General features: G+C 43.6%; 1 protein-coding gene across 13 annotated transcripts in view; it reads right to left on the reverse strand.

Moving 5' to 3' along the window:
* TENM4 (teneurin transmembrane protein 4) overlaps window positions 1–24,453 on the reverse strand; it is a 1,435,480-nt gene that overhangs the window by 26,598 nt on the left and 1,384,429 nt on the right. For all 13 annotated transcript variants that reach the window (XR_004406800.2, XM_032990906.2, XM_032990916.2 and 10 more), the window contains 3 exons: window positions 21,576–22,453; window positions 10,432–10,604; window positions 6,157–6,392 (listed from right to left, as the gene is read on the reverse strand). Coding sequence is in view for 12 of the 13 variants with exons in the window: in XM_032990906.2 (XP_032846797.1) it covers window positions 6,157–6,392; window positions 10,432–10,604; window positions 21,576–22,453 (1,287 nt within the window). In the remaining variant the exon portion in view is untranslated. The remainder of the gene's footprint in view (window positions 1–6,156; window positions 6,393–10,431; window positions 10,605–21,575; window positions 22,454–24,453) is intronic.

Here is a 24,453-nt window from a genome sequence, read left to right on the forward strand (position 1 = left end):
TTCACTGCCACAATAAGAGGTAATTTTCAAAGCAAAGATTTGTCCTAATGATGCTTCTGTTGACTTCAGTGGGGAGTGAGGCAGAAAAACTTTTGAACTTTTGAAATATCACCACAGTGAAGGAATATTGCCCATATCCCAAACCTAGGCTTAGCACTGCTACAGCAGATGTGATTATAGACCTACAGAAGATGTAATGACAACTTGTTGCAAGGAATATTTGCAAGGTATTCTGCTTATCAAACCTGGAATATATAGTCTTTTGCCTTCATGCACATCAAAAAATAATACTTGTAGAAAGAAAGATGGATGTTGTATCAACATAGTGGAAAAGTTTTTCTCTAAGTTTACTGAATATACTGCAGGCATTGGAGGTTAAGCCTTTCCCCTGAGATATGAAGGCCCTGACTACTGTAGATGTTACACAGAGCAGGAACTTTTCTTTGAGAGCTAGAGTTTTAACTTCATTGTCCTGAGGTTATTCAGTGTTGCATAATTACACTCCTGTAACCTCCACTGCCTCTGCATTTCCAAAGATCAAATGTATCTACTTCAAAGGTAGGAGCAGGAATACATTTTGATGCAAGGATTGTAGCACACAGCAATACAAAAAGAAGCTGATAATACAACTCATGTTTAGCTGGGTATGCAAGGAGACTTACAAAGCCACATCATCACAGTAGCAAAGTACTCAGCAAGGACAAAACCCCCACATTCCTGGTATGAGCTTGCCTGAGAAGACAACTCTTCCCCCATCCAACCAGTTCTGAACCTCTTTCAGCTGGTGAACTCCTCTTTTCTAGAAAGGTGCAGATTCTTCTGGAATTAATTTAAAATTCCAAACAGCTGACTTGGTTTTCAGTTCCCTTTTGTAGACCTTCAGCTGCAGTCAATAAACCAGGGTTTGCAGGTTGTTGCAAGGTTTTCAGATTGCAAGTTCCTTTTCCTTCTCTGGGTAAAGCTGACACTCCTGACCTGAACAATGTTCTCGGCTGTGATCCAGCTATGATCTTGGCCATTAATTTAGGTTGTGTGATTGAATTCCCACTATATTTTGAGGGATGTGGGAGTATCTGGGAGCTAAGCAGCAAGAGAAAGGGTGTGATAGACCCAATGGAGAAGGAGGTCCTCAGCACTGGAGGGAAGGGAGAGGGGAGGGCAGGATTGCTGCAGTGGATTTGTGCTGTGTGGGTAGACGTCTGTGCTGAAACCTGGAGAATGGGGACATAGCAAAATCAGAATTCAAAAGAAGGCATCTCAGGATCTGGGGTTGGAAGAGGTAGAAGCACAGCTGAGAAAATGTGGAAGTGAGCAGAGGGTGCACATGGTCAGCAGAGAGAGAAGGAATTGATGCCATGATGTGTGAAGATGATGTAAGAGGAGACAAGTGCAAAAATGATTTTCAACTTATGAATAACAATGCTAAAAGACAGGTATGACTCGAGGAAAGAAACACCGTGTCAAGGTAGATAATGCTCCAATTAAATGTGTGTAAAATAGAATGTAAATGGGCAGTGGGAGAAAGAGGGAATCAGCCAATAGCTCATTGTAACAGGCAAGCTGGGAAATAATTAAAAAGGTATCAGAACTCTAAGTACAGATACACACATGTAACTAACAGAGAAATTTGATATCTCATAGGTGCTTGCTGCTATAAATAGAGAAACAGAAGTAGCAATTGCAAAAAAAAAAAAAAAAAAAAAAAGCAAAGCAGGAAGGAATAGCATCTCTGCCTTCCATCTATTCACAGAGCCGCTCCAGCCTGGCAGCTGCAGCTTCTTTTGCTACTAGTGTCTGCCAAGAGAGCTGGAAAGAGCTCTTCCAGGGCTGGGACAGTAATCCAGGCTGAAAGTGGCCTCCCTGATCCTTACGCCAGCAGCAGTGCCATTTGCTGTGCTGGAAGGACCAAATAACAGGTCCCAGGATAGCTCTTAAGCTCAGGCCAAATCTCTGTATCCCATTACTGGTGCCCTAAGTCGTTCCACTCTTCCCATGGTCTGGCAAGCAGTTTCTGTGGGACTAGTTGGAACCAATCTCCCTTTTCATGATTTTTTTTTTTTTTTTTTTAATGATTTGTTTTCTCCTGCTCTTTTGGCATAATGTCTCTTCTCTCTGAGAAGTGCAGCAGTGCCAACAGCCACCCCTTAAGGTGACGAGCAAAGTGAACCCTACCCTGCCAAGTAGCCTCTGAACAGGGCCTGTATCTTCTTCATCCTTGTTCAAGAGTGTGCCTTGAATAGAAGTGAATTTTCTGCAGGAGAACTGACAGGGCTTCAGGCTTCAGTCCAATAACCGTGTTTTATGGTAAGCCACTAAATCAGGTGCCATCCTACACCCTGGAGTCCTTATCCTGGAACAGGGTCTGAAAAGCTCCTGCAGAAAGCTTTCACCCCCTCAGAGCATTTGACAAGGCTTGTGATCAGCACAGGAGCGGGACAGGGTAAGTTTAAATGCACAGTTCACAGTGTATTTGATATCCCCTTCATAATGTGTGAGAGACTAAATTTAGCCCCAAACTCAAGTTCCACATCACTTTATTCAAGCCCATAGCTTGCTCTGGAAAAGCAAGAGCATAAACACACTACCGTCTCTGATTTCTCCAATGCTTCCTATGGAGCTCCTTTATCTTAAATTATAATTAAACAACATGCATTGATCTCCCTGGGAGAACAAGAGCATAAAAAGGGAATATTTCTTACGAAAACACTCTGGCAACCTTCAGCAGAGGAGGGCAAACAATATTTCTGCAACAAGAACTCCAGGACCCAGCAACATCTATGTGATAAATGGCTGCCTACACAGCAATTTCCCCAGTGAATTGCTAAAACCATTGGGGTGGCATATCCAGACCTCGACACCTTGCAGAAATTGTGGAGACGATGCTGGACTGTCCTCATCAGTCAAAACACCAGGAATGGTTAGCAGCATATCCCAAGAGACCTCTCCGGTCCCATCGGTTCTGGGGAGTGTCTGGGACACCAGGTCTTGATGCCATCATTAACCTGCTGCTAAGGTCTTGGGAAAAACAAAGTTACAATGGGAGTTTCCATGGTTAAATAAATAAAAGAGTTGAGCTAGCAGCTTTATCTCTTTTAGTTGTCCTACTTGCTCTACTGTCAGACATTATTTTACATCCTTTATTGAAAAACTCAAGTTTGTTTAAAGAAAACAGGCAAACACAAAGGAGCTCTGTTCCTTGGAATAGAGTTTACCTAACGCTCTCACTGAAGATGGATTCTGTGTTGCTGTAGGCCACTGATGGGTTGAATTTGTAGCCAGCCAATCTGCAGAGGTATCTTGCTGCTAGGTGGGTGGATCAGAGCATCACAACTTTCCATGGGGTGTGTGGGACAGGAGAAGGGAAAGGGGCTTCTTTAACATATTTATGCTGCTTTACTGCTGACTGACCAAGCTCAGAGCCAGGTCAGTATTAATGGGACTGGGAAAAAGGCACCAGGGCTGTCCCCTTTCCCTTCGTTCATGCAGAAGTCCCTGCCCTGTGCCTTATCCCTGCAACAAAGAAGTATATGCATCATATTATTTCATAAGGAGGGTCAAGGAGGCAGCTGTGAAACTGGCCTTATGCTGGGAGCTGGTTGAGCTCCTGGCAACAGGTCTTTGGTCCCCAAGAACACCCTGCAACCAGGAGAGGAAGGGCCACAGCTCATAAAATGTGGATCCATGTGATGGCAGCAGAAAGGATGCTGGTTTCAGGGGAACTCCCTGTTTTACACTGGTCAGATCCTGTTCTCCTCGTCTGAAAGGCTTTATGGAATGATGCTGCAGCCTCTTTGGGCATGTTCTTGCACCATTTTTTTGCTGCTGTCTCATGAGAGCAGTGGGGTGAGGAGAGAGGGAAATAGTGATTTATGCACATATGGAAGAAAATGATAACATTTCCCAAAATGAACAAAACCATGTTGAACTTAAATTACCTAAGCTTCTCCCTTGCCAGGGAAAGCAGCAATTACTGGTATGAAGGAAGAGGAGAACATGACACACAGTGTGTGTTAAATGCTGGACAATCCCCAGGGAGGCAATTAGCACCTTGCAGGTTTATGTCTTAGGGGTGCAGATGCTGCCATGCAGGTACAGACAGGAAGCTTAAAACATCTGGTACACCCTCAGCTACTTTGAAGCTCTGAACAAAGCCATAACTGAGTCCTTCAACCATGTAAGATGCCCTTCTGCTTCGCTAGAACGGTCCTGATAGGCTCAAAATGTGAATAAATGCTGGCAGATTTATAGGGACACAAGTAACCACCCTGAAAACTCATTTTTGTAAGTGTTTTTCCAACTGCAGTACAATATAAAACAAAGACACATTCTGCGTTTGAATCTACTGTTAAAATTTTGGAAGATAAAACTGACACAGGCAGCTGAGCTGCAGCTAAATGGATGGAAACTGCTTTGAACACCAAATAGCTGTGACACAGCTGCAGATCTCAGAAGGCTCTCTCCTTTCAGAAAAAGACCTGTCTGATAATTTTGTTGGTTATGAGAATAAAATAAAATAAACTCCCCAGGGAAAACCAAACAAGAAGGTTGATGCCAACTGATCTACAGACATACAGCAGTTCCCAGCGAAGGAGCACCTTCAGCTTTCACTACTGTTTGCAGTTTCTCTCCCGATAATAAAACAGGAAGCTATTGACGCAAGGGGAAAAGAACAGAGGCTGGGTTAGGGATGGTGAAGAGCAATACTTGACAAGTGAGAGTGAGGAGAGACAGGAGAAATCACACCAAAGTGGCAGGGATCACACAGCAGGGAAGAGGGAGAGGTGAAGAGCAAGAACTGGGAAATGCATATCCTGAAACCAGAGCACCAACATTTACTGCAAAGCTTAAGTGCGAATAAATAGCTGCAGTCCTTTTGCTGTGGTGGCATTACACAGCACTAAGTGTTTTTCTCAGAGGGTCTGAATTTGCCAGGTACTCAGCAGCTTCCCAGGAACTGCTCATCAGCCCATGACTCTGAGACTAGCAAGGAACAGGGTGATTGCTCAGGACTTGCTATTACAAGTTACCAGCCTTGCCAGTGGTTAACAGAGGAATTACAGGCTTATTGGGCACGATCTTTAAACAGCCCTGACAAGTCTGTGGTGCATTGTGCAGAACAATGTTTTCAAAACAGATCAGTCTCAAGCACAGAAAGGACCGCGTGCTCCTGGAGGAGAGAGTACCATCAGGCTGGAGCTGTTTGTAACACTTCATTTTGGGGAATAATGGCAATTGCGATGCGATGCCCTGTGAGCCCAGGTCTTCAACATGTTAAAGAGATTAGCAGGTTTCAGGAATCTAGAGATTTTTCTGAGGCTGCCCAGTGAACAAAAATCACAGAAACAGAACTGTCTGGGTTGGAAGCGACCTTAAAGATCATCTACTTTCAACCCCTGTGCCATGGGTAGGGACACCTTCTACCAGCCCAGAGTGCTCCAAGGCCAGTCCAACCTGGCCTTGAACCCTTCCAGGGAGGGGGCAGCCACAGCTTCTCTGGGCACCCTGGGCCAGCGCCTCACCCCCCGCACAGGGAACAATTTCTTCCTTATATCTAATCTAAATCTAATTATCCAATTTCAGTTTAAAATCATTACCTCTCATCCTATCCCTACCCCCCCTTGATAAAGAGCCCCTCTCCGCCTTTCCTGTAGCCCCCTTCAAGCACTGGAAGTCCACTATAAGGTCTCCCCAGAGCCTTTTCTTCTCCAGCATGAACACCCCCAACTCTTTCAGCCTGGCCTCATATGCTTAGAAAGCTTTTGGTGCTCAGGCCCAGCACCACAGATAGAAAATACCTATACTAATTGGTGCAGTGTTTCAGAGTTATGATTATCCCTTGCTTGCTTAAACAGTCTGACATGATAGGTAAGCCTGCAGTGTCTGACAGGAGGTCACGCAGTCCCCGTGATGCAGAGGACTTGTAGGCAAATCAGCAGTACTACCTGTGGCGGCTAAGAGAACGGCAGCACATAAGGGGACATAAGGATATATTCAAGTCATAAAGGTTGTGTCACTGAGAATGAACAGCTAGTTCCCTGTCCTGCAGCCTCACCCCCATTGCAGACAATACAAATAAGCCCTGTCCCTTTTTGTCATGAGAGCGGGAGTCGATGAGATGGGAAATGGAGCCCAAGACTGCTCACGCTTCTCACTTACCCTCAGCCGACGTCCGAAGACAGTGACCTGCCCTCTTGCTTGCTCCTTCCTCTGCCTCCACTCCACGAGATTGAGGCCGTTGTCGATGGGCAGGGTGACATTCCTCTTCCCCACCGTGGGGTTGACGGTGCCAGCCAGCAGATGCGGCTCGGTTTGCAGGGCCACCTCCATGCCATTAGCGAGCATCAGTCTGAGAGAGCCATCAGCACCGATGTAGTAGCTGTTTCGGACTTGGTCTGAAGACAGAAAAGAGATCTTTTCAAACTCAGTGATACAGCTCCACCTTGTCATTTGCTCCCTCACCGAGGGCTTCATCAGCATTTCTGATGGTTGCAACCAAATGCACTCTGTCACTCACCTGTCCCACTCACAGTGAGCAAAACATTGGTTTCATCACTGAAGGTAAAGATGGACAATCTCTTCTTCGTTCTTATGAGTTTCTGCACCTCAAATTATTACAGAAAAGTCTTACACGGGTTAAAAAAGGCATCAGTGGAAAATCTGTGTAATATCCTAGTAAAGGACACAGGTTCAAACCTCTTCCTCTAGGCTAAAACACTGGGTGGTGAGATATTTGTTTTAAATCAGTCTGGCTGAAACCTTCCCATGCTGTTGTATCTGAAAGATCCTAATTTCACTACAATATATGAAAAAGTGGGGCCACCTACTTTCCCCAGCTTATTCACCATCTCACAAGTGACAGGAAATTGCACAGCGAGTTAATGCTAACCAGTTCCTCAAACAACAGCCAAACCCCTTCACTTGGGAAAGCTTTCAGCAGGCAAGTGAAGTCCTCATGTTTGGAGAGAAAGAAGAGGCACCGAGCTCCCACACATCTGTGTACATTTGGCCTCCACTAGCTCCTGAAAGATCAGCAGATTTTGAGGCCAGGATTTGGGATTTCAGGAGTGGAGGAGAAGAACAATATCCCTTACACATCCTTCAGGACTAGGCAGGCTGAAACCCTGTCCTTTGAGTCTCCAGCTAGCATTGTTCTTTGCAGAGAGGAGCTCACGAAGAGTAAGAAAGCATGAGACTTGCTCAGTGCAGATTTGCTTTAAAAGCACATTATACAAAGACTGCCTTAACTGAAGCTCCTCTAAAGCTGGAAAATATTACAATTTCTGTCTCCCAAGCTGCCATAAATACCTAATTGTGAATAAAAACAGCCATTAAAAATGCATGTCAATTGTTTTTCCATTCTGAGGCAAGTTGGGTTTTGTTCACTAGTTGCTCTGCCATGGCTCAGCAGGAAACGAGGTCACAGCATAATTATCTTCTCTCGTCGGGATGAAATAGATCAGCAAAGAGCACAGTTTGGTATAATTAGGAAAGGAAACCTGACACCAGTTGGTCTTTTTTATTGTGAGTCTGATCCTGCTCCTGTAGTAGCCAGCTGGAGTCTTGCCACACTGATCTCAGCAGGACCACAACTCAACTTACTGTACACAGTAGTGATGGTGTGAAACTGCTGTGGCACTGGATTTTGCCACTATAAACATACAGCAGTGATGTAGATCCAAGTATTTTAGCTGTACCACTGCATACTTAAGTTCCATGGTCTTTTGACAGACTCCAGCAGGATCAAACCTACCCCGTGCTTGATTCTGCAAATGGAGATAAGGGGGACAGTAAGCTGGCTGTTACACTTTTGTTCGTAGATGCTTGGCTTGGTGAGGAACTGGTAAGAGAAGCACTTTAAATCGAATCAGTGTAATATCTCTGTACAGCTGATATATTCCTCCTTTCTTCATCCTTCACCAGGAAGAGGGGGAAAACTTGAAGCTCTCCATGAAATTCACTGGACACATGATGTTCCCTTTGTGTCACACCGCACCATGAAGAGGTGATGGCAGATTGTTGCCAGCAGTCTGGTAGTGTGGGGAATGTAAATTCTCCACTTTCAACATTTTCCCAAGAGAATACTCCTTCCTGGCTTTGGAAGCCCTTTCTCAAAGGCTACACGAAATCCAGAGGCCACTGGATGATATATTTTATGCTGCTTTGGCTCTAGGGCACTAGTGCCCTATTTGGGCCTTGAACAAATGCTCACTTTGTCATTAATCCAGAAGACAAAATCCCACAGAGGTGCTGAGGTGCCTGTTAGGTGTAGAGGCTCCTAAATCCATCCTGCAGGAATCTGTAACCATCTGGATATGCCTTCTCAGATCTCACCTGCTCACAGTGGGATCCAGGTTTCCTGAAAGGTTCACCAAGGATTTGTGAAAGCTGGCCAGAGCTGTGAGTCCATAGGGAAAACGCAAGAGCATTTGTCCTGCAAAGGGAATCTGCAATATGCACTTTCCCTGAAGAACAACAGAGCGGGCAAGATGCTCACGGGCCTTGAGAACGGCTCCAGCTGCATCCGCTGCAGAGGCACTTGGGATCATAGAATTATAGAACATTTTGGGGTGGAAGGGACCTTAAAGATAATCTAGTTCCAACCCCCTGACAGGGACACCGCTCACTAGACAAGGTGCTCAAAGCCCCATCCAACCTGGCCTTGAACCCTTCCAGGGAGGGGACAGGCACAGCTTCTCTGGGCAACCTGGGCCAGCCCCTCACCCCCCGCACAGGCAGCTTACATTTCAGCTGTGCTCAATACATCCCTGGGCAACTCCAGTGGCTCTTGCTTCAGGTTCTACAGTGCTGCCATGAACAGCTACCCCAGTTTGGGAATTCACAGTCCCTAAAGCCTGTGGGAAAGCCACCCTCAGCAGGTCGCAGGCCATCTCTGATGCAACGTTATCCAGATTTTCATTTTAAAATAAGTGCGTTTCTTCAGATCCAAGCAGTTTTGTAATTTTATACTTCTGAAGATGGTTAAGCTGTTTGTAATACTGCATGTCCTAACGGCAAGAATGCCCCTGTGCTGGAGGGCAGTACAATGAGATAATTGACCGTGGCACCATTATGTAACTGTGCCTTCAGCTCTGGGTGTATAAATCACATCACAGTCAATTATCTCACTAAAGGGCCCCCAACAGCGGGCTCTATTGCTTAATTAGGCTCTTGAGGTGAAGCCAACCTTGTGTCTGTGCAGTTGCCAGACGTCTTAATGCAAGTGGTTGGGATGGGGCGGGGTAGGCTGGATCTGCTTTGCAGGCTGAAGTAAAGAGTAAAAAAGTCGTTGTGTTCCCCTACATGAATAAGGAGGATGGCTTGAAGGGGCTGGCAGCCTTTCAGCCACCCTCTCCAAAGTCAGGAAAAGCAGTGTTCAGGCAGAGCAGGCACTTTGTTTTAGGAAAGCTTGCTGTTATACTAGGCAGGGGGAGGGAAACGTGTGTCTCAGAGATGTGGGAACAAATGTGATGCTGGGCTCACTTGGAGGACTTTGTTCCTCACAAGGGGAAATGATGTTTGATGCCCCATTGCAATCAAGCAGAGACTACGAGTGAATGAGAGCTGGGGAGTGAAAAAAGCAGAGAGTCTGGTGGTCCTTTTTCCTTCTCCAAGCCCCAGGGAACAGGAGTGATGGCTTGCCCTGACCCTAAGGAAGCTTCAGCTTTCAGAACTCGGGGATTCAGGTTGTCATGGTTTGTGCCCTACAACATCTGCTCCTACTAGTATGACAACATGGTGCTCCCCTGCTATTTACTCCTCTTTTCTTTCCCACTTCATCACCTTTTTCTCCACCTCACCAGTCCTCTGCTTCCCCACCTTACCATCACCAGCATAACTATGCTCATTTCCTACAGCCATAAACCAGTCCCACCAGTCCTACCCTGGCTGCCCACCTCTCCATTCTCCTTTGTGCCTCTCCACACCAGCCCTTTAGCTCAAACGCAGACCATTTGGGGACAGGGATGTTCATTTTTCTGGATGCTGCCTTGTGAATGTTTGAACAGCCAGCGAAAAAAGAATCGGAGAGATCTCCAGCAACCAGCTGGAAGCCTGTTCCAGGAGAGTAACTGTTAAGTTAGAAGCCATTAAGAGAATGAAGCAAAGGGGTCAGCTGGAAGCGCGGTTAGATTTATGCAACTCTTTTTGTTATAACAATAATGGTAATGATGATGGAGGACTGTACCATGATGAGGACTGCACGGCAAGGGGACTGGCTGAGCATGAAGCAGAGAATAGCTCCAGAGCAACCATGGTGCTGGGGAATGTGGCTAAGTAGGTGTGAGTGTGCATCTGTACCAGCATGTGGGGAACTCTGGGGCGCAGAGGATGCAGGTGATTTTTGGTGCTGGGATTATCAAGAGGATGCCTGTTTCCTGATGGATTATCCGTTGTGTGCAGCTTGTCTGGGAGAAGGAGAGTGGCCCAACTCACCTTGGAGCAGGGTGTAGAAGGCTCCCGATGCTGACAAATTGGTTGTTATCGTAACATCATCCTTGCTGGAGGTCTCCACCTGGACATGCACGGAGCTGTCGGTATCGCTGCGGAAGCTGCTCACTTGGCCAGTTGGGAAGGTCACGTTGGTCAGTCGGCCAAAGCTGTCGTACCTGAAAGGGAGGATGGAGTGAAGTCAACAGCATCGACAGAGGAGTGGGATACAGGAATCATCCGATAAAGCAGAGACCAAGTCTTGAAGTCTTCACCAAGGTTTTTCCCACTGAAAAAAGCATTGTCACTCTGTCAGACTGTCTTGACTTTTTTGGCTTCATGAGAAGAAAATCACAGCTTTTAGCGGAAGAAAATCAAGGAAAGAACAGAAAATTACTAAGTAAGTATTATCCTGTATTTTAACAACATTTTTCTGATACTTATCACCTGCACTATGCTTCTTGTTTACTAGACTAACTTTATTTCCCATCCTCTGTGCTGTAACTTATGGAAAAGCACTGGCCCGTGTATCCTGTCTAGCAGAACTAGGAGTTTCTGAAGGCCATCAACTGTTTTCTCAGGTTGTGTCCTGTGCTCTTCAGTATTTTTTTTTTTTTGTTTTAAATCTTATTTTAAAAGCTAATGTTAAGGTAGAAGCAAGGACCTGCCAGATTGGCCACATCAGGTAGAGATCCTTTGTGAAGATGGTGTAGAGCCATGAGCACAGCTGAGACCCCCATCTCTACCTTTTACAGTTCCTTGGACCATCTGGAAGGACTGATTTAGAAGTGTACAAAACTAGCTCAGTTTTCATCCCTACTGAGTCATTGGCTTTTCCAGTGAGGGGGTTGACTTAAGCACCACTGGGGAAGGTTTCTTTGGTGTTCACACCTGTGTACCAGGACTCAGATGAAATAAGCTACATACATGCAGGTCCCACAGAAGTTAACAAGCTGAGGGGATATTTTTCAATAAAAAGAAGAAGCAGACATCTGTGTGTAGAGGCTTTCTGAGTCAACGGAGCAAACACCATCCTGCCTCCTATTTGTGGAATTGCAAAATGGGTACCCTTGGGTCACAGACTGAACTAAAAGCAGAGGGTTGGCAAGGGACCTTTACAGGAGACTATTTCAGACTGAAATGGAGAGCAGCCTGAATCTCTATTGGGTTACCTCTGGAGAGCTGTTGGACCTTCTGATAAGGTAGACCTTCAGGGAAGGGATATTTAACTAGGTAGGGAGAAACAGTAGAAAAATTCCAGCAAAAGCAATTAGTGATAACGTTTGACTTTCTTCAAGTCCTGACCACATTTCATTTAAGAATGATTTATATGATATATAAGATGATCATATCAAGCAAACATCTCACTTGCAGGTGCAAAATGAATGGTGTGTGAGCAGAGAGGACTCATTCTCCTGCAACAGCCAACGGTGAGCCTTTGATGGAGCACGGTGTCCAGTGAAGGGCACTGTTCCTCAGAATGATAAAGTAGTGTAAATGATATGTTAAGGATAACAAGTTTAGAAAATATGACCTAAGAGGCAAAGCCAAAAGAAATGAGTTGATTTAGAAGAGAGGAAACAAGGAAGTGGGAAGATGCCACCCTGACAATGGTTGTTCTGAAAAGAATTATAATTAATTTTTTGTCATGTCTACTGAGGATATGGCAAAAAGTAATCAGCTTGAATGGAAACACAAAAGATTCAGAGAACATTTTCCAGGCCCATGGTTGCTCCAAGCAGAGGAACAGATGGACTGCTGGAAACCCCATTGCCCAATACTTTTAAGAAGAGGTGAGAGAAATGTGTTAGAGAGAGAGTCTGGATGCTGTTGATCAGACCTTGGAGGGAGCAGATGGGTGAGAAGCTCTTGATCCTCCTCTTCAGGATTACTCTGAGCTGGGAAATAAGACAAAAGACCCCATCTAGTAACAAAAAAAAACAAAAACAAAAACAACAAAAAAAAAAAAAAAAAACAAACAAACAAAAAAAAAACCCAAGCAAAAAGAAAAGAAAAGTAACGAAAAAGTACTGTTTAACTGCAACCCATGAGAGACCCATGAGCAGCCATTGGACTGGCTCTGCAATTTACAGGAAAAAAAAAAATTGTTTTCTCTTTCATTCTCTTTTTTCCAGATTTGTACACAATGCTGGTACTTTTGACAGTACGCTGGCAGAGACTTAGTGTGAGGAAGGCCTGGTTGAAAAGGTGATTTTTGCCCAAGTTTAATATTCAGTATATATTGACGAAGTGGGTGAGCTCATTGCAAGTTCCTCCAGCCCTTGGATTTGGAGACACCATCAAGTGAGCCTTTTCTTGCCCACTGGGCAGAGAGGGAGGTAGGAAGGTAGAAGAAAGCATCTGGCCCTCCACGGTGTCAGCCTATCAGTCACAGGATTATCCACACATAGAGGATGGAGCAGCCTTGACTTTTCCCTCCAAAATCTTGGCGATCAATCAGCCATTTGTGAAATGGAAAAGAAAAAAAAAAAAAGGATGAATTCAGGACTGCATTGCAGGAGTTTGGCAGAGACTTGTAAAGCTTTTCCAAGCAGCTAGCAGTGCACAGCTTGGATCTAAACTGCATCTCCACGCAAGAGCCAGAACTAAAGTGCTCTCGGTACCAAACACTTTGCTCCATGTTTGTGGCTGTCCTGTTTGCACTGGGATGGTATGTGTTTTGACTGTGCTTTCTGCACAGTCATCTGCACATCTCCTCCTAGAACAGTATGAATCTTAAACTGAAAATGTCACATGCAATATCTTTACCCCATCTGCTGAGACAGGACACAAGGGACATGATTTAGTCTCTACCTTGAGCAGAGAAAACATTGTTATTGCTAAAAGTGTGTTGTGTAACACCTCAAATTCTTTTTATCTCAACATCAGTAGTCCTATATATAAACCAGTCTAAACCATAAGGGTAGACTCAGATCCCAAATGCTCTGAAATTTAAGGAAGATGGATCTGAATTTAAAACCTATGACTTAGTAGTATTAGCAACTGTAAAAGATGTATTTACATTGCACTATTTACATTTTTAAAAATGATCTGCTCCTAAAACTGAGCCCGATTCACCTAAAAAGCACAAGTCTAGACATGCTGCACTGAAGTTTAAGGAGTGACTTTGGTGTAATACAGGTGTGAGTGTGAAAGGAAGCAGGTCTGCGGATTAGAGAAAAAGGAGAGCCAAAGCCAGGATGGGGGCAGAGAGCTTTTTCATGTGATGAACGTGGCTGCTAATTCCTTTAAGTGCTGATTCAATGTCCGGTGAGTCGCATTGTTTATCCTAGTTGAATGACACTCAGCACCATGTTGAGAGTCAGCACAAAACACATACTCCATGCAAGACCTAATCACATGCTCCAAAGAAAGCCTCAAAAACTTGTGGTTACCCAGTTTAACAGCCCCAGACACCCAGCTCCTTAAACTCTGTTCTGGAACATCCAGCTCCCAGCACCCTCACAAATGGTTCGCCAGCAATCTGCTGGGTAAATATGCAATATTTGCAAATGTGCAAATGCACAAATATGCCAGTAACCTCTGCACGTGCAAAATGAGTTAGAACAACATGAGAAAGGAGCACGAAAGAGTATGATGGTGCCTAGATGTCTGTGCACACGTTTTTTCTTTTCAAGTCAAAATGAGTAAGTACAATACATATAATTTACACAGCTCCATTTTTACAGCTGCAGAAAACTCACACTACAGGGGAGAACTTCACCAAGAGCAAGGACTTCCATTTGAGACTTTGGGTCCTGAGAAGCAAGGCTCATTTTGGGCCAGGACAGTCTGGAATGCTGTGCTGGAATTGGTTTAAGATATCTCATGTGTACATTAGACATTTGGCACCTCCTCACTCACCCCATTAGCCCCTGTCAGAAGTGACCTGGGCCATCTGTGTTTTCTGCACTTGCAAGAGCTGCTGCACCTCTGCCCAGGAGCGAGGCAGGGACCTTCCCAGCACTCGCCTTGGGGGTGACAGCTCACCTATTGGCAAGGAGGTCATGCCTTACAAAGGGAGAAGTGCAAGAAAGTAGTACAATTAGGCTGCTACCATTTTTATTATTATTTTTAATTGGCGGCAGATGAAGTGTGAAACATTTATGTCCAGACAAAAACTCTTAGCACTCTGGTGGCAATGCAAAAGGAGGTGTGGGAAGCCAGTTAGCATGGACACACACAGCGTTTTCCTCTTGGCAAGCAGCTCCTTTTCTCTTTTCTGTTTTGCTCAGGACTGGAGCATTTTCCCCTTTTCCCTTAATTTAGATCACACAGCACATACCTGATCATCTATCACATACCCACAGTCTCCCAGGATGCATCAACTTGAAGGATTGCAGATCCCAAACAGATAATGTGCATAATGAGTTAAATGAGGCGGTTCCTTCTACTTCTGCTTTCAGCCCTAAAAAGGCACTTACAGGGCACATCCTCAGCTTGGAGAGGAAGGCCAAGCGACTGGCTCTTAGATAGCTGCATGTGTGCCCTGGTATTTGCAGGAAGATAAATCTCTCCTAGTCACCTCATTTTGCAGCTAAGCTGCCTAGGCCTATTTCCAGTCTCGGGATTTAGGGGTGGGCCAGTTTTCATCACAGCCTAAGACTTCTGTGTTCTCCAAATGCTCTTAAAGCACCAGAATTAAAGACATACTGAAACACAGGAGCGCACACAGCAGCCACGCCGAGCAATGAATTCATCACCTGCTAACACAGCTGCTGCCTCCCATACAAACCTGCTGCAAAGACTCAGCACTTACAATTACAGTGACAATTATTAGGCCAGCAAAGGAAGCTGTTGCCATCCATTCCCAATTGGAAATGTATTTAGCTAAGGTTCAATGCACAGAATTAAAATGGTATTTGGCGCTTATGAGGCCTAATTGTTAGCTTGTAAACATTCAGAGCTTTCATTTATCACATTACCATTGTGTAGAGACCTGGGCCTTGGGAACTAAAGAGACCATCCTAAGTACTGTCTATTCAGAAATCAATTCCTTGCCCGAGTCTCTGGGTTTCCTCATTTTAGCTTTTTCACATTTCATCAGCCTTTTAAAACTACAAGTCAAACAGATGGGAAAAAATTCACTATAATAATATTGCATTTAGTGCCAAAGTGTCCTAATGTACTTTTCAAACTATATTTTGCATGCAATTATACAGACATGCACCCGCTGCCTCTGAACAAGCTTGCCTCTTCACAATTTTTTAAACAACATTAAACACAACATTAAAAATAAATCTATAACAGACAAACCAATACTTCTCAAATATGTATGAAGGCAAGTCCTCTCCCTAATGACACAGGGCCAGGTTGCAGCCACTGTCTGCAGAATTTTCTAACTGCCCAAACGAGAAGAGGAAGATATCTCTTTCTCTAGCTTTTATGATACTCATAATTCCCTTGGTTCTCAACTAAACTCTGACATCAGGCATTCATTTCAGGCTAGGCTAGTGGCTCAGAATATGACCTCACAACTTAGTGAGAGTACTGGAGAAGTATTACTTTATCATGGCACTTACCAGAGCTTCACTGTAACTTCTTCAGAGGATCAATGATGAGAATCTTATTATTTTATCATGAAGAAAATCTGGAGCAAAGAAATCTTGCTAAAAGAGGAGGGAGAGCAAAAGCCAAAGGTGTTTCTTATACTCCAGTCTGCTGCAGAATCAGAAAGAGACCCACACTTGAACTACTCTAAACCAAGGACATCACCAAATCCCATAAAACTCAGTATATGACCCGAGATATCATCAGGTGATAAAGGGATGTTATTAATACAGTAAGCTAGCTTTTCTCTGTGTCAAGAGGTGGCTTCTCCTCTGAAAGTAGTAAGTGTTACTTATCTCTGGTTTTGACTAAGAGAAAAAATTGCAAAGCCTTTATACCAACTACAAGGCAGACTGAGTCTGCATCTCACTGTGGGGTAGATGCTGACCACGATACCCAGTTCTGGTACCCCAGTTGCCCAGACCAGGGCATTGGCTGGGGCACCAAACACTGCTGGTGCTGAGGTGGGACCTCTGATGACTCCTGGGGGTCGCTGAGAAGCCATCCAAGGTCCTGCTGCATGCTCAGTCCAGCTGGCTCCCACCTTCTACCTATTACAGTGTGTGAGTTTTGGCAGTTTGGTTCTCTGTGAAACAGCATCCCACATTATGGGTCACAGCTCCCCTTACTGCCCATCTGAAGATCTGGCTTCACGAGACCCTTTGCCCTCCAGGAAACTGTGAGCCATTTCTTGGGCAGTCCATGAAAAGGTTTTGGATTTCTGGGCTTGGCTGCAGTGATGTGCAAGTATTTCATTCTGTATGGGAGGAGGTGACCTTTGAAACTAATTGAGCACACAAAGGACCTAAGCAAAAGAGCCTCATCTGGGCTAAATAATGCATGGAAGATTTGACTTTGGCTCTGAGGGAAATTGAATTAACGTACAGTGATACCATCTCAATGAGCTAATCAAGATAATTGCTGTATTCTTGATTTAAACAAATACATTAATGAGACTTTCCGGATTCTGAAGTAGATAAACAGCAACTGCTAAGAAACTTTGTAAAGGCTGGTAGCAATTTTTTCAGGTCAAGTGAAAAAGCAGCAACAACAAAGAAGCAAGTTGTTACACAGCATCCTTTGTCTTTGACTTGAGAAGTTGAACAACAAGAAGCTGTTCCTCTGGCAGAGTTTCCAGATCAACTTCCTTTGGTGCTGATTATCACTGTCACAGGTTCAATGGGAAGGCAAGTAAGTCTTTAATCCAGTTACTGGACAAGCTGAGCTGAATTGCATTAATTGACAGTGAATGTCAAGCCCTCTGCAGAAGCAGAGAAAGTCTATGCAATGCTAAAGCCCTCAAAGAAGTCCTAGGTAGGCCTTTGGGGACAGGCTAATTACTGCAGGGAGCTAAGTTTCACTCTCAAAGGAAAGGGAAACTGCACACCATTATATACTGAACCTTACTCAGCACTAAACCCAAAAAAGCAAGGTTGTTACAGCAGGCTTTGGTGTAGGATGTGTGAAAGAAAGAGCTGTAAGTGCTGTCAGCATGTCTGCCACTGCCTGAAGACACTGCCTGTCTCCTTCCCCTTCAGAAATGAAAAGCCAAAGTGCCAGCCCAGTTCGAACTGCGTGAGGACCTGGATTTCCTGGTGTGCCCTGGAGATAGACCTCCAGTACTGTGTAAACACAGACCACCTCCTTCTCTGCTCTCCAGAGTCACATCAATGTGCCCATATGTCACAGCTCTCTACAGCGTTTTGATAAAGGCTGAGAAATGCCCTGCTAAGAGCAACAACTGAAGAACTAGAGATGCTGGACATATACAGACGTAGTCTTGACACTCTTGCAACACCATTGCTCTTTCCTGTTGGGTGTCCAGTTTATGGTCCCCTGCAGACAGTCAGGTAAAGGTAAATCTTATAAGGATGTTCTTCATGGGGCCACTGGTGCAGTGCAAACTTGCCAGCTGAATTTATGTTTACTCTTAACTTTTTAAACAGTGGTGTCTAGCCTGCCCTAGCCCATAAACAACTATTATGTGCTGTGAAAAACATGAAGCTTTTCCTCAGAGTCACATTTGATGCATTTACTTTGTTGGCCATGAGCAAAACAGAAATAGGAGCTTCACCTTTCCTCTCAACCGGGACTGAAACTACTCAGAGTACCTTCCAGCTGCTCATGACCCAGGGTTTCTCTAAATCACTTAAACCTCCCCAGTGTAAATTTCCTGATGTTCTGATACAGAAACCAATAACCTGAAGGTACTGAACACTGATTGGGTTTTCACCATCTTCTTTGGCTTCTTGGATATCAAAGGACTTAGATTCCATCCTGCCATGCCTGCACTCATCCCTGCAGTTTGTGTTCGACTCATGCAAATCTGTCTGGTAAGAACAGATCTTAAGAAAGGCATCCAGAGTCATGATCTAAGATTACAAGAAATGAAGGGTATGCTGCTTCTCATGGTTGGTCACTCTATCGGTTAGGTAATCTCAGCTTTAAAAAGATCACGCCTTCCTGTCAACTTGAATGTCTCTAGTTTTGCTTTCCAGCCCCTTGCCCTTCTCAAGCCTTTCGCTGGTAGATCAGGAGTCCCTCCATAGGTGATAGTTTTGTGCTGACATGCTGTGATCTAGACACTTGCCAGTCTTCTTCATGTTAAAATAAACAGATCAATAGATCAAGTCTTCTTAGTTCTCCAGCATAAAGCATTTTCTCCCCACAAATGCATTTTTCTAGTGGTTTTCTGCACAGCCTTCAATTTTCACTGTCCTTCATAAACTGCAAACATCAGAACTGACAGGATTAGTCTCATCAATGCTGTACAGGGATAAAATCAGCTTCTTACTACCCACTACAAGTAGAGTGGGATGAGGTAATATATTCATTTTGTTTGTCCTTCCAGGCAACAAGTTAGACAGATTTGCCATGGAATTATGCTGAGGATCACACTGAATAACTTGATGCTTTGCTTGATACAACCTCTGAGAGTCAATGCTCAGCCCAGTTCTTTAGATGCAGCCTGTTTACATGTGTACCCTGGCATTAGGCTGTGTAAGAATGTATTTTGTTTAAACAAAGCCTACTTTATCAAGCAATCTAAGTATCTCACCCTTATTTACTAATTTCATTTTATTGTTTCTGATTTTATATTTTTTCCAAAATCATTCATGGAAGACCTAGGTAGAATCAAGCCCTGCCAATTCACCCAAAACAACTCTACTGGATGATTCCCTATTGCTGATTACCTTTTGAGAGGTATAACAGAGTAAGTTCTTGAGCTATGTGATATGTACTTTTCACAGCTTGAAAGAAGAGCAGACAATCTGCTTTCCAAGTCCCTAGTGGACAGGTTAGGATTGAAATGGGTAGGATAGGGTAGGATAGGGTAGGGGAGGGTTAGGTCATGTTGGGTTGAGTAGGGTAGGATGAAAGGTGATCGTCTGAAATTCAAGCAAGGAAGATCTAGACTGAGCATATAAAAAAGCTTTCTATCAATGATAATATAGGTAAATACATTGTTATCACTAGCAATATTGATCAGTGACTTAGATGACTTCGACAGGATCCATTTGACCAAATTGTAGACATCTGCAATGTAAACATCTGTATCTGAGCTAATCACTCCGGACTACCTTTACAGAAAGAAACTTCCAGAATACAACTTGTCTTTTCTCATCCTAAGGCAGATACCTGACATAACTCATAGGAAACTCACCTTGAAAGCGCCTGTTTTTCTCTGTTGCCTATAAAGAGAGGCTGAGCTAACTAATTCAGATATAGACTTTTACCCTTTAGTTCTATAAAGTTGCATCAGAATCTGCCAGTAACAGTTAAATAGAGATAACTGATTGCAGGTTTGGATGAAATATCTCTGAAGACACATACCCAATTCTATTTTCAGTGATGCTGTGCTATCATATAGTGCTGACTTGCTCTAGTCAAGATTTCCATAGACTAACCACTGGAGAATACCATCTTCCATTTAGCTCTAAAAAGCTTTCTTATGACTCTTCTGAAGTGTATAAAAGGACCAGAATTATGACTTTCACAAATGCTCTATTTTGTTGGATAGCAAGAAATAATGGATCACTGTACTAAATATATCCAGAGAGTAAGTTGGAATTTAGCTTCTGTCTCATTTTATCTCCTTTATATTTTCAGTCACACTTTTAAATGAAAGATTATGTTTGAGGTATAAATCTGACCATTATTAGCTGTAATGTTTAGTTTGCTTCACTGTCCATGGCTACATCTGTTTTCAAGCACAGGAACTACTGGGTTCTTTGCAAAAAGAAAATACCTCCTTGATTTAGCACAATGGTCCTGACAATATAGGGGGCTTCGACTCCTATCGAGAAAAGCACCCTATCTTTCCTCCCTAAAGCCTCCCTCAAGAAAATTCAATGTAAGAGATGGAAGGGTATTAACTTTGATTCACTGTGGAATATTGCTATAGTAATTGCAAGCAGAACATTGATGGAATGCAAATAACCTTTCAAAAGATTCATCACAATGTCTCCATCAGTTCTTTTGGAGGCAGGAGCTGTAATAGCAAGTATTAAGCAAAGAAATTTGAAACTGGGCCTGGAACATTTTAAAGAAAGAACCAAAGCAACTGCATGTCTAACACAGGAATATGTGGGTTTAGCCAGCTTTCCTTCCCTAAGTCACCTTTTTTTTTACAGTTTTTTCTTTGTAATCTTGGGAACTGTCTATTCTAGCCAAATTGGACTCTTACAATGGGTCTATTATTATGGTAGCTGAACAATTCCATGTAACCATTCAAACCATATGGGAAATTATGCACTAAAAGGAGCATTTCAAAGAGGCTAGACTTGAAAAATAAAAATAAAACTAAAGAAGAGGGAGGAGAAAAGGTTCGCAACAGCGGAATGAATTTGCAGATCATGCTTCTAGATGTCCTTCATTCAGTTATCTTTCTCCAATTTGATATCAGAACTGTGTTATCTTCATTGTATTTATATGCAGGGAATTGCTAACAGTAATACAAAAAGAAATACAAATCTTCAAGTCACTGCCATCTCTGGGTTTTCAATGCATCCTGTCTTCTCCCTGCTCAAAAATTTTTAGGGCTGGTCTTGAACAGTCCTGAGACTATTTTTACTGCTTAGTGAGGCCAATTACAACAATAGAAACTGAGCAGTCTATTAATTACAGAATCGTTTTCTAAGCAAGCTGTCATTAGTCATTGTCAGTTGTCATTCTACATCAGCCATTACAAACAAGCTCAAAAAAGACACTGCAGCATAGGAAATAGGTGAAAAGCTGCGAAAAAAAGAGGATCTGATGGGACTTTCACAATTCCAAGGCTTACAAAGACAGGAAAAAATCTCTGACCTGCAAACTAAATCCTCAGTCCCAACTACAGTTAAGGAGAACCAGGTGTCCAAATTACTTAACTGATTTAGAAAAACTCAGCAGAACCTCTGTCTGACTCCTGACTTGGTAGGGGGAGACAAACTTTAATGTACTTACTTCCAGCAGTTAGTGTTTGTGTGTGATCTAATTTTCTCTGTTCTGGTCATTTTATTTGGACAATAATTCTGTCCAGGGAATCAAGTTCTATCAACCTCGTATGTTTCAGAGAACACAGAATGAAGTCAGCAGCACAATATTCATAATATACTTACTCATAAAATGTTGTCCAACCATTTTCATTGCTTTTAGTGGCAAGGAGACCAGAGTTGCCGTGGTAGGTCATCATGGCCACTTCATGCCCCTGTGTTGTTACACTCTTGAGTGCGCTGTTGGTACCAATTGTCACCCAGTAGACTTGGCCATCAGGAACCACTAGCCAGAGGGGCATCCCTGTGGAATCTCTTCGGATATTGACTAAGTTGCCATTATTGTCAGTGATCAGGGTTATATCTCCATCTCCGGAATAAGTAAAATTATAAAGATAATCTCCAGTGGTAAGGCTCTGAGTGTAAAGGTGCTTACCACTGGTGTCAAACAAGTAGAGTTCCTGGTCTACGGGTGAAGATAACTCATACAGATTTTGCGTGTTGAGGAATGGTTTGTTTTTCCGAATAAAGCGGATTCGGATATTTCCAAGATCAGCAACATACAGCTCCCCGTCTGCACACACCGCAAGGGAGGATGGCGCGTTGAGTTTGGCATCCTTGGCATAGCCATCGTCCCCTGAGAAGCAGTCACAGTTAGCATCGTTCTTGCAGTCACAGCTGCTTGGTGCACCCGCAACGAGAGAAATCTCTCCATTGGTGGTGACCTGCCTGATGCGGTTGATCTTCTTCTCATCGGTCTCAGCAATGTACAGGACCCCGTTATGTGAGACGGCCAGGGCAGTAGCAGACTCCAGCGTGGCGTGGATTGCCACCTTGCTAAGGAGAAAGTGATCCATGCCCGGCACCTGGCAATGCATGGGCCTCCCCGCCACGATGCGCACTTGATGGTTCTCAGATATCTGTAACACAACGTTATTGTCGAGGACGTAGAGCGAATTATCCATCGGATTCACTGCCAGATCCGTGGGCCACTCTAGACGAACCTTAATGGCAAAACAACACAAGGAAATTTTTATAGAAAGACCTTTTTTCACTGCATGATTGCTATAAATCAATTGCAATGAGGATGTTTCAACATGGATCAAAGGAGAAAGGGTAAAAGAAACACAACTAAATATTACTGCTTGGTATGGTGGCCATAGGGGACACAACGCTGGTGTGAATGAGGGGGCTGAGCTCCCAGTCACATGAAGTAGACACGTGGACACCCACATTCTGCATTGCAACAGTGGTGGGAGCAGAGCGATGGGCAGAGGTAGACCTTCTTCAGCTCTTTCTCTGCACCATGGCTTCTCTCTGCTTCTCCACCTTGGTGTGAGGTGTCAGAGGCTGTGGGAATGGGAATCAGTGCCCAGGGAATGCACAAGTAAACCAGAAGATCCAGAGATTCAAGGGGGGTTTCTCCTTGCCAAACAATCCCATGCTGTTTTGAATTGATGGAACCTGGACCTGATAACAGAGATCCGGAACCGGGAATTTTGTTGTGTGAGGTCCTATGAAATCACTCAAACAAAACAATGATCCTTTTACTAAAGGATTTTCCAGACAAGTGGCCGAGCTCCTCTGGATATATGACAAGGACGGATAGACATAAAACTGGCAGCTGTGTCAGCATGTGTGTATGTCTAAGTTATATCCACTGATTTTCTGCCTGATACTGCAAAAACGCAAAATAGCAATTCACAAGAAATTTAGACAATTTCAATCCACGGAATAAAATACTTTTGTCTCCACAGTGCTTTCCATATTTTGTTTAGCATAATTGAAAAATGGATTCAAGTAATAGTGACACATCACAGTTCTAGACTGATAATTCAAATACAGAAATGAAATGAAAAACTGACTGGTAACACCACAAGTGAGTGAACACTAGAAGGTCTCTACTTCTAGCTCTGCTTCTGCAATACACTGTCCTTTCAAGTGAGCCTACTCTTTTAGCTGCCAAACCAAAGAAACATTTGCCAAATAATTTAACATTTTTTAATAAAGAACTGTAAGGTGTGCATTTTTTTTATTATTTTATTTTACTTCAGGTTTATATAGGAAAAAAAAAAAAACATTGTGCTGATGGGAACCAACCAATGCTTAAATATTTTCCTAATGGTGCATCTTCTCAATAGGAGAGGTATGACGGGTGATTGGAAATGAACAACTGTGAAGAATGTTCTTGGTCACCTCCAGCCAGACTTTTAAACAGATTTTCAACTAGTTAGAAATGATAGCTATTCTGGTTGTACAGTCCCTTTCAGTCAGCCACGCAACTCTAAGTTGGAGCAGATGGACTCGATATGTAGCAGTTACCTGAGAAGCTGGCCACTTTGTGCCATTCTCCCTGCACCCGTGGGGTCTTTCTCTGGACCCAACAGCACGATGTGCTCTGACAGAGAGCTCTGGGATCTGGGCACACTCAAGGCTTTCCATTTCCAGGATCTCCCCATTTCTTTGTTTCAAACTTCCCTCTCCCACCATCCATCTCAGTTGATGCGGCTTCTCATTTGTCTGAGGTGACTAAGTTTGGGGGGGGGTATTTTGCATCTGTAAGGTGACAACCTTATTGGAAGGAGGAGTAGATGGCAGCTGGCTCAAGCCCAGCAAATCATCTCTCACTGTGATTTTATTTAAAACCAAGAACAAGAAAAGACCATCTAATATCTAGAAGCACACAGGAGATTCATAATTTTAAAGCCTGTAGTTGAATTTCTCTGCCACAGACATGCTTCATTTTTCATGCTTTTATTCAAATTTAAATTCCTTTTCAACTTTTTTTTTTTTTTTTTTTTTTTTTTTAAAGAGCATCAGATGCAAGGTATTTAGTTCATCGTGCCTTCTAACTGCTGGGCTTGTGAAGCTCATTTTCATGGCTAAGCAGTGTGCTGAGTTCTGTCTACTCGGGTTCACTCTCTGCAAAATTTCTTTCCTTTTCTCAGCTTATGGCCTATTTTAACCCTTCCTGTAGTAAAACATTATAGCCTGTGGTTTTCTC

The sequence above is a fragment of the Tyto alba genome, unplaced genomic scaffold (assembly GCF_018691265.1).
Source record: "Tyto alba isolate M040663 unplaced genomic scaffold, T.alba_DEE_v4.0 Super-Scaffold_2, whole genome shotgun sequence".
NCBI classification, from domain to species: domain Eukaryota; kingdom Metazoa; phylum Chordata; class Aves; order Strigiformes; family Tytonidae; genus Tyto; species Tyto alba.